Source organism: Calliphora vicina, chromosome 3, assembly GCF_958450345.1.
Source record: "Calliphora vicina chromosome 3, idCalVici1.1, whole genome shotgun sequence".
Lineage (NCBI taxonomy): Eukaryota > Metazoa > Arthropoda > Insecta > Diptera > Calliphoridae > Calliphora > Calliphora vicina.
The window spans coordinates 72,833,514-72,844,805 of record NC_088782.1 but is presented as its reverse complement, the minus strand read 5'-3'; the positions used below and the strand labels follow the sequence as shown (position 1 = coordinate 72,844,805).

General features: G+C 37.4%; 1 protein-coding gene across 1 annotated transcript; it reads left to right on the top strand.

The window, feature by feature from the left end:
- The first annotated feature begins 1,617 nt into the window (after positions 1 to 1,617).
- On the top strand, positions 1,618 to 4,054 carry Rexo5 (RNA exonuclease 5). Its single transcript, XM_065503573.1, has 2 exons — positions 1,618 to 1,955; positions 2,016 to 4,054. Exons 1-2 carry the CDS (start codon positions 1,764 to 1,766, stop codon positions 3,879 to 3,881), a joined length of 2,058 nt encoding a protein of 685 aa, XP_065359645.1. The 5' UTR covers positions 1,618 to 1,763; the 3' UTR covers positions 3,882 to 4,054.
- The last annotated feature ends 7,238 nt before the right edge of the window (positions 4,055 to 11,292 follow it).

Below are 11,292 nucleotides of genomic sequence, written 5' to 3'. Positions count from 1 at the left end.
TTTTCAAAATAATATTACCAGTATTTATATTTATATATACTATACAACAAAGAGAGATCAATATAACATCTAAAACATTCTAACGACTCCAATACACACATAAAAATATAATCCAAATAAGAAAAATTAATATATAATCCACTATTGTCAAATTGAAAAATTCAGTAAGTAAATTTATTGGCAAGCAATTCCACAATCGAGTAGCTCGTACAAGTAAGTGTTCATATGGTATATTATGAATTCAAGGTATTACTATCTGAGGACATCTGAGTTATTTAGTAAAGGATATCATCTGCATTATATGCAGAGGCCTTTGATATTTAGTAATATTAATAGAATAATAAACGAAACTTTAGAAAATTCTCAAGTAAGGTTCATCAAATCTTTCAAATGGAAGATTAATTTTTCTAGTTAAAGATGAGTTATTTGAAAAATTATTTTATAAATTTATTATTCCTATATTTAATACGTTAGTTCCCTTTTACAATGCAGAAATTGAAAGGCAGACATACGAAGTTTGTCGTCGAGGGGTTCTAGAGGTAGAGTGTGTATTACACAGGTTTAGGTTAGTTCAAAAGAGAATGAGAAAAATGTCTGCCTTTGAATTTCTGCATTGTAAAGGGGACTTACCTAAAAATTCTTAACAAAATTAGTTCCTTCTTCGGAGCAAAAAATATATTTCTGATGCATACCTATATAGATCCAATTCTTAAATAATTTAATAGTATTAAAGCTCCACATTTATAGAGAAAAACGTTTGATAAGGTTCTTCCGAATTCAGTACTTATAAATCAAATTTGGCATTCCTCCCAAAGATATAGAAATTGCTAACCGGAATCATCGCCCTGTAAATGGTCGGTCAGTGGAACCATTAATAAAAATATCAGAATCAGTAATTAACAGTTTTTAACAAATCATAAAAAATCGCTATATGTGAATGTAAAGACTTCCTAATTGGCAACGCCACATGTTGTTGAACAGCAGAACAGAGTTGCAACAATTCGTATTATTTTGTATTAGTTATTTAGTGTTGCCAAAGTAACTTAAAAAACATTTATTAACCCTTAACCGTAACAACCGTACATAACATGTATTTATCTAATATGGTATTCACAATAACGGTTTTATTATTACGTACTTTTATAAATCAACTTATGAACTGGCAGAGTACCGCTCTGAAAAATTATTTAAAAAATGAATTAACCCCGGCAGTCATAAAGCACTAAAGTATTTTATTATTATTTTATCACTATCAAAATTTTAAACACGAGAAGCTGTGTCAAAACAGGTTTATTTTGCTTATGTTTGGTGTTGAAGGGTTTTTCTACTAATTTCTTTGTTTTTTTACTTTTTGGTATTTTAGTAAATCTATAGGTATGCATTAATCACACCTACTCATGGATGGATATTTGATATTATTATTGCAAAAGTGTTAATGTATTGAATTTTTTAAATTTTTACTTACATATGTAAAGGCTAGGTTAGACGTCAAAAAATAAAACTTGTTTTAATTGAAAACACGAATGAAACAAAAAGCACCCATTAAGTACTTAATTTGTTGGAACACCATTTAATACTTCAAACTACAACCCTGAGTAATTTGTTCTCTCACCAGCACATGTTGACTCTGAAGCAAAACAAATAAAAACAATCATACGAACACATGGGTAGAGAAAAAATATATTTTACGAAAAATATATTAGTTAAATGATCCAGTGATATTTGAATTTCTTTGGTTTTTTTTATATTACATTCATAAAGTAATGAAAACATTGACCACAAAACAGCAAGAACGTAACGAAAAGAAGAAAAAGAAATTGGCCGCTTTAGCCAATTTAGTGAAACTGAACGACAAGGACAGACAAGAAGAAATAATGGCTGAAAGGCAAGAAGAATCCCCTGAAGATACCACAAAACAGGACGCTGGGAACAATGATGACGATGGTTTTACTAAGGTAGCATTAAAATGTTAACATTGGTGATATGATTGATACAAATTATTTAATTATTTTCAGGTCACTCATAAAAAAAAATCGGGAAAGAAAAATCGTTTTCCCAGCACCTCTGAGGAGCCCAAGACCAAGAAACAAAAGATTATGGATGATGTTCATCCTACCGACAGTGATGCTACTTCAGGTCAGGAGGAGGAAGAACTGAAAAATTTAAATTTGTCAGAGGATCAATATAAACAACTTAAAAAAGAGCTGAGAGAACGTAAACGACAACTGGAAAACATACCTAATCTGCGACTACGGGAATTCGGCCAACGCGCTCTTCTCTCTGTCAAAGATGATGAGCGTACGCCTATATTCCTGACAGATTTGCAACATTTAGTAATGTCAGCACTCTTAGGCAAAAAGTCTCCTTGTGCTCCCGACAGATGGTGTTTCTTCGACAAGCCGCAACAATTGTCCCATACGGTAGTTGTGTGTCTGGATGGCTTGTCATTATATCATTACTTATCAAATGAAAGTAAATTTGAGAAAATAAACAAAATTTTCGAAACCAGATTAGAAGTGATTATGCCAAGCAGCAAAAAAGATGGCGACTCAATGGTTATGATTGAAGAATTAGCTCAGGTGCCTCTAACGAATGCCCAAGCTCACGAGCTAATCGAAAAACACGGGTCTTTGGAGGCAGCAGTAGAATTGAATAAAGACCCGGCACTTCTGATTAAAGGGATTTTTTCCGTAGAAGACTCTCCCGTAGATTTGGCCAATAATGACATACATCCTAATGATAAATTTCCACGTACAAAATTGCTACTTTCGGCCCTGCAAATGGTAGATGAAGGTTACCCAATGCCTCTAAGAGGAGAATTAACTAAACAATTCAGTAATTATGTCATGACCAAGGACAAGTATGCCCCTGTTACGAATCGTAGCCCTCTCTACGGTATCGATTGTGAAATGTGTCGTACTTCTAAAGGTATAAATGAACTGACTCGTATTTCCATCGTAAATGAAAACTGCGAGACGGTATACGAAACCCTTGTAAGACCAACCAACAAGATTATTGATTACTTGACGCAATATTCTGGCATCACTGAGGAGATCATGTTGAAAGTAACTAAAACTCTGCAAGATGTCCATGAGGAAGTTAGAGCACTCTTACCTCCTGATGCCATTTTGGTTGGTCAATCATTGAATTGTGATTTAAATGCCATGCGAATGATGCATCCCTACGTAATTGATACGAGTGTCTGCTTCAATATGAGCGGCGTTCGTAGGCGTAAATCGAAATTGCAAAAATTGGCCATGGCCTTCCTTAAGGAAACTATACAGGAACATGAAGGTGGTCACGATTCAGTAGAAGATTCAGTTTCAAGTTTAAAGCTGGTTAAACTTAAACTAGCCAACAGTATGGAATTCGGAGATGAAATATTAACACAAAAGAAACGGTTGCATGACATAATACGGGCTGCCAGCGGTGATGCAATAAAAAATAATTTATTTGCTCATGCCTCCCAGCGCGATAAACGTACAGCTATTATAACTTCCAATCCACTCCCATCGACCGTGCAAGAACTACTAAAAAAAGCTGAACAGGCGGCACTGGACAATTCCCAAAAATGCTTTTTACTGCATGAACTCTCATCTAACAAAGAAGCTGTTCGGAAGTGCAAAGAAATATCGTTGGAAAACGCATTGACCCTTTGTAACCTTCACATAACTTCCGATGAGTTGCGTGCATCGTCATTCGATAACACAATAGAAAGTGTTAACAAATGGATATCGAAAATTTGGAAAAGCATGGCACACAATGGTTTACTTTTAGTTTTAATGGGCGGCGCTTCAGAGTGTTCATCGGGTGTTGCTAAAATTGCTATTAAACGTAATGTGGCCGATGTTGCAGCTGAAGTGCCTTTAACTGCTGTTTAGCAAATGTAATTTGCGTTTCCTTGGCAATTGACCTTTCCATTTCCCCTGGTTGGAAAATGCTCTACTTGTTATGACATACATATACCTATAAACAAATTTCATATTCAAACAAATATATGCATCAGATTTCATAATGGATAATAAAAAATATATATATTTTTTGAGTAAAATTACATACATATGCGTTTTAAAAATTAAATGAAGGACTAATCAAATCATTAGCGTACTTAAATATTAATTTTATTGTTTTTCTTAATGGGTTATGGTACAGGATTCTTTTGTTTGAATTACGCGGATAATTCAACCAAGTATTAAACATTATTTCAGTATTTTGAATAAAGTAAATAATTAAAATGTTGGCGTAAGTGTTTTTCGTAGATTACATTGTGCTACAGTGAAATATGACTCGCTAAGTGACGAAATGTATGTGGTAATCAGGTTGGTTGAGGACATCATCACTCTACATTCGAAATTACATATCGTAACCTTAATATAGAAAGGACCTGACTCATGCTTACAAAAAAACTCGAGTCAGGACCTTTCTATATTAATGGAACGATATAAAATAAGTATGAACGTAGGATAATGTAGTACCCTACACTTAGTGAATACGTAATAAAGTAATTCTATTATAACACATATAAATTTGATATAGTTAAAGCTACGGGAAGAGACTTAGATCTAGGTTAAGCAATACAAAAAATGGATATAGATCCAATTATTTAGTGCCCTTCATATGGGAGCTACAGGCATTTATTGACCGATTCTCATAAAATTATTCACTTTAAAGTGATTTTCGATCTTGGTCAATAATGAAACAATTTTCAAAAAATTTGCTGGATTAAGGTTTACCAAAACAAGATAATTAATTCATTTGCGTTAAATTTTATATGAACACCCACATATTTAAGACATTTCTCACGCTAAATCCATACCCCATACATTTAAATTAACTCAGAAAGTGATTTTAAGTCGATTGGTATAATTTTTTATAAATTGCTTCTAAATTTAGAATATTTAATTAAATTTATCGAAATTCAGTAACCTAGCCTCTTGGCCAAGATTGATTATTTGTTATTTCTCGCACTTAATGAATGAAAAAGTAAAGTATTTGATAAAATTGTGTTATATATTTTATTTGAGAAAAGAGAAACAACGCAATAAAATTCAAATGTATTAGGTAGCAAACCGTTCAAAATTCAAGGAAACAATCAACTACAGAAATGTACCTAAGATCTCAATAACCAACTTTCTAGAACATATGAACTTCCTAGGAATGATTCTTAACACCGTTTAGGTAGCCGCAAAAGTGAAAAATTTCCCAACAATTTTTTATAATGTTGATGGCCCTGAACTTGGAAATCGCACTCTCTTAAGTTGTGGATCCGAGTCTTCGTCCCAATCTGACTCTGATTCAGACTGCCCTTCATCATCAGATTTTTCTTCTTCAAATAATTTATTAACATCATACAGGGACCAACATACCTGAAATGAATTAGAAAAGAAATCAAAAAAGGAATGCAAAACAATGCAACAATAAAATTGATATTCAGCCCAGTCTTCTTCTATATAAATAAAAATCAAATGTCGTTCGTTGGTAATTGCATCAATTACGGAATGAACAATTTACGACACCCACTTTTACGCCCACTTATTACAACTTATCCAAAATCTTAAAACGGCTGCCCCGATTTGGCTAATTTTTTGTTTCAATGTTCATAGTAATCCAATTTAAGTTTTACTGAAAGAAAAATTTTTTTTCGATATATCCAAAATCTCAGGACGCCTGGACCGATTTGGCTAATTTTTTTTTTTAATGTTTTACAGAAATAAAAATTGTCCACGTCCACTTATTAAATACATTTGCAAAATACATCAATCTGTGATCACTCATATTTCAGACAAAAATTCGATTTCTTATATAAAAACTCTAAATATCTCAAATCATTAATAATTGGCCAATAAGCGTTTAATCAAGAAAAGGAGCTCGATCTGTGATCACTTACATTTCTCAACAAAAATCAATTTTTTATATAAAAACTCAAAATATCTAAATTCGCTAATAACTTGGCCAATAAGTGTTAAATCAAGAAAAGCAGCTCGATCTGTGATCACTCATATTTCTGACCAAATATCGATTATTAATATAAAAACTCAAAATATCTAAACTCGCTAATAACTTGGCCAATAAGCTTTTAATCAAGAAAAGGAGCTCGATCTGTGATCACTCATACTTTCGAACAAAATTGTATTACTTATATAAAAACTCAAAATATGTACATTAGACATGCCCTTAAAAAATAAGATAATTTTCTCTAGAAGCTTAGGTTTATTGCAAATGTTTAAAAAACAGTATTCAAATATGGAATTTTTTTAAGATATCGGGTAACCATTGGGTAACCATTATTTACCCAATATTACAACTTTCAATCGATTTCCGGCACGTGTTCTAGTTATCCGATTGCACTTAAATTTTGCAGTAGTTAGTTTTAGCTGCTAACGAACAAACCCAATATTACAACTTTCAATCGATTTCCGGCACGTGTTCTAGTTATCCGATTGCACTTAAATTTTGCAGTAGATAGTTTTAGCTGCTAACGAACAAAATAAGACCCATCCAAAGCATATCTATTTTTTAAGGGCATGTCTAATGTACATATGTACATTGATATACACGTATTCTGTTGTTGCAAGACATTTCAAACCGCTTCTCAGAAATCGAACACAAGAACTTTTTTAATTTGGACAGGACAACGTCTGTCGGGTCAGCTAGTTATGAATAAAAATTCCCCGGGAGTTTTTCCCCTTTTCTCATTTTTCCTATTCAAATTCATTGGGAAACAAGTAAGAAAGTAAGGTCGGTCAAGCCCGACCATATAATACCCTACAATAAGTAATAAAGCAAAAACATTTTTCTTTAAAATTTCAATAATTTATATTTTTGAGTGATTTTCGGAAGTGGGCATTATATGTACCGCTCACCATGAAATTAGATCGTGTGATTTATGTCTATATGAAAGTTAACTATGTTGTACCAACATTTTTAAGCGATTTATGCACGTTAAAGTGATTTTCGGAAGCGGGTCTATATGGAAGCTATAACTAATTATGGACCGATCGTAACAAAATTTGGTGACATGAATTTTGTATATATAAAACTTATTTGGAGCGGAATTTGTGGAGATACATATATAAATTAAACATTTATGACCGATGAAGTCCAATTTCGGGCTAGGTGAAATAATGGACCGATTTCAGCCAGTTTCAATAAGCTTGGTCCTTGGGCCGAAAAAATAATATGTACCAAATTTTATCGAAATATCTTCAAAATTGCGACGATGCCGTACGGACGGACATCGTTTAATCGACTCAGAAAGTGATTCTAAGTCGATGGGTGTTATAAACATCTGCACAAACGCATTATACCCTCCCCACTATGGTGGTGTAGGGTATAAAAACTCCCGGGGAACAAACTCCCACGGAATTTTTTTTATAATAATAATGCGTCGAGTTTATTGACTTTGTACCGTTTTGCCATGGGTTGTTGTTGTAGCAGCATGAACAATTTTACAATAATCAATCTGGATGTTCTGGTGGATCTGCATGTTGTTCAAGTCCAAGAAATTGTGCTAATTCAACAGGATGAGTCCATAAATCCATAGGACTGAGTGAAGTAGGATTCCTGACCACGTGCTGTTCAGCCTGTCATGCTGCCTGCCTCGGGGGAGACTCCAACTGTGTGACGTTGAAGTTTGGATGACTCCTCCGATGACATCCCAGAAGGAACTGTTACCTCAACATGACGTTGTGTTCCTTGACCGGTAGAACCTTGGTTTTCTCGTGAATGTTGTCTTCGGAGGTAATTTGAAGGCAGCCTGTGACGGTCCTTAAGGCTGCGTTTTGACAGCTTTGAATATTTCTCCACTGGGTATCACTCAACGAAGGCGACCACACTGGAGCAGCATAGTTGACCACTGACCGAACAATCGTCTTGTAGGTAGCTAGCAAGGTTTCTTTGTGCATACCCCAAGTACTGCCTGCTAGTGCTTTGAGGACCTTGTTCCTATTTCGCAGTTTATGCGTGATTGCAGTGGCGTGTGCTGAGGAGGTAAAAAGGCTATCAAAAGTGACATCCAAGATTTTCAGGTGGTTCACTGTCGGAATTTGTACGCCGTCGAGCATGATACCTAAGTTCAGTTTTACCTCCTTCGTCCAGGTGGTGAAGAGTGTTACCGATGACTTCGTTGGTGATAACTGGAGCATTTGTCTATAAACTCCACGAACGACTGCCTGCCACTCAGATAGTTCACTACCCATCTCTTCGTGTTGTTGGGCATTGTGGACTGCAGGATGACCTGGAAGAGTGTAGCGTGACTAACAGTATCGAAGGCTTTCGACAGGTCAAGTGCCACTAGGATAGTCCGTTCACAAGGCCTCTGCTGGTTTAAGCTCTGTGAGATCTGAGTGACTATGGCGGATAATGCTGTGGTGGTACTGTGCATCTTACGGAATCCATGCTGGTGACGAGCTGCTGGTAGTTGACGGGTTAGCTGGGCTAGCGTTCTAATCAGCTACTAATTTGGCCTGCAAGCCGAACATCCGCAGGGGTAGGAATAAACCTCCCTGGTGGAATCCTGAGATTGCACACGCCAGAAGGACGTGTCGTAAACTGTTCAACGAGGCAAAGAGACTGGGTAACTGGCCGGCATATAAGTCCTCTGTGAATCACTTTAAGAACCTTACGAGGAACGCGAAAAGGAAAGCCTGGAGGGACTTCTGTAGCAGCGTGGAAGGATCCTCTGAGACTAACCGATTACGTAACATTTTTTCAACTTCACCGGTTGTACCAAGCTATATCCAGAAACCCTGTGGTAGATGGACTCTGAATAGTAAGGAAACACTTGAGGTCCTTCTGGACACTCATTTTCCAGGCTGCCTCCCAGTCGATGATGCGACTGTGACTAGGGCTACCGATTCTGTCGCTCCGTGTGATAACTCTGTTCCGATGAACAGGGAAAGAATCCAGTGGGCAATCAAAAGCTTCGACCCGTTTAAATCTCCTGGGCCGGTTGGCATTATTCCTGCAGATCTTCAGAAGAACGAAGAAATAGATGTACCATGGCTCACTAATATATACACAGCGTGTATTAGATGGACCTATATCCCTACATGGTGGACGAGGTGTAGAGTAGTCTTCATTCCTAAAGGAGGTAAGGCGACTCATACTAAACCAAAGGACTACAGACCAATTAGACTCGCATCCTTTTTACTGAAAACACTAGAAAGGGTGATTGATGTATACCTGAGAATGACCATTCCAACTGAACTCATCTCTAAATCCCATCATGCCTACACTAAGGGCAGATCTGTGGAAACAGCTCTACACTCGTTAGTTGGCTCCATTGAAGAGTCGCTATCACATAAGGAGTATTCACTTTGTGCCTTCCTTGATATTGAAGGTGCTTTTAACAATGTCAGGCCTGACGCCATCCTATCTGCGATGGAAGAACTGGGGATTGATATTGGTGTTCGCCGGTTAGTCTGAACGATACTCGGTTATAGAGTCATATGTGCTACCCTAGGTGGTACAAGTGCTTCAAAAGTGGCCAATCGTGGAACAGGGTGGTGTATTATCTCCACTTCTGTGGAACCTGGCTATGAATACCCAGGATGGACAGCAGAAGGATCAAGACAGTCGCATATGCTGACGATGTTGCAGTTTTTATATCTGGTAAATTTCTGGATACAATATCTAGTTGTATGGAATCAGCATTAAGTACACTGAGTGAGTGGAGTATTTTGAGTATACTTAGTGTGAACCCACAAAAAACGGAATTGGTTCTCTTCACTAGGAGGTATAAGATCGATGACTTCAGACCACCTAGACTGAATGGAATCAGTCTCTAGATCAGAGATAATGCAAAGTACCTTGGCATTGCTCTAGATAAAAGGCTATCCTGGAATTTGAACATTCAAAACAGGATTAACAAGGCATATGTGGCCATCTATTCCTGTAAATCAATTGGATATTCAAAGCAGTTGTTAAACCCATCTTGTTCTATGGAGTGGTGGTGTGGTGGCATGCATTGGATAATGCTACTCACAGGAAGGCTCAAAAAGGGGTAGCAGGGTCGGTGGTGGTTTCTTCATTGATAACTTTGGGATTAAATCCTACTTCAGGCTACCTAACTTCTGTACGGCTCTTCAAGCGGAAGTTACGGCCATTAAACGTTCATCCAACTGGCTGAGGTTTTATCGAATATCTGGTGATATATGTATATTTACTGACAGCAAGGCTGCCGTTAACGGAAAAGCGGGTGTCTTCACGACATCTAGGTTAACCGAGGAATGCCGGGTATCCCTTAATGAGATAGCGATACATTCTAGGATAACGCTTATATGGGTCCCTGGTCACGATGGAAATCAGGGTAATTGTATAGCAGACGAACTGGCCAAAAGGGGGGCGATGATGGATGATGAAGAGATCGATCCCTTTTCTGGTATTTCCCTTGCTAATTGCAAGATGGCTGTTCAGCGGATACTATATGAATTTGCACAAAGCAGGTGGACCAATGAGTCTTCCTGTGTTATAACGAGGTCTACTTGGCCCGTATATGATGCCAACAGGACGAATCTACTTATAGAATTTCGTCGTGAGAAAATAAGGCTAATTGTTTCATTCATTACAGGACACTGTATAATTGGGACACATGCTAGGAGATTGGGCCTACGGTACAATGACTACTGAAGGAGCTGTCACAATGAAGAAGAGGAGGAGACTGTGTCCCACCTATTCTGCCAATGCCCGGCTCTGATAAACCTGAGGGAACTCATCCTCGAATTACCATTCCTATCATGCTTAGACGAGCTATCAAGATTGAGTCTTAGACGAATCTACTCTTTCATCAGAGAATCTGGTTGGTTTAGCCTGGAAACGATGGACGTATAATTAATACACAGACGTTTACCCCTTGGGTATCACAACGGGATCAGTTTTCTTAATGGACCCAAGTGAGCTACTTGAAGAGTGGTTACCCATGGAACCCAACATAACCTAGCTGGGGGAGGAGAAAAGCTTCGAGTGTCTTCGCTACAGGGGACAGGAGGGAAATCGGTTTATACCTCACTGCACGCCAGGTTGTGCAGTTAATCAGACCAGGACTCGCTATTGTGATATCTGGCGAACTTGCGCAATTACCCATAATCCGTGTGGGGGCATCATCATTTAGTGTGCAGAAGGTGGATTCGTCAATCTGTTCCGCCAGTGATGCTCCTCTCTGGTCTTCCCCAAGACTTGAGTGCCAGAGCTGATGGTGAGCGTTAAAAACCCATAGGACCAAACGAGTATCACCATCTAATAAGGTCCTAATGTCGGGATGGTAGCCTGTTGGACAACTGGCTACTGTCGGAA

Excerpts from the sequence above, each read along its gene's own strand:
- Rexo5 (XM_065503573.1), top strand. The coding sequence starts at position 1,764 with ATGAAAACATTGACCACAAAACAGCAAGAACGTAACGAAAAGAAGAAA. Across the intron at positions 1,956-2,015 it reads ATGACGATGGTTTTACTAAG|GTCACTCATAAAAAAAAATC; the intron begins GTAGCATTAAAA and ends AATTATTTTCAG.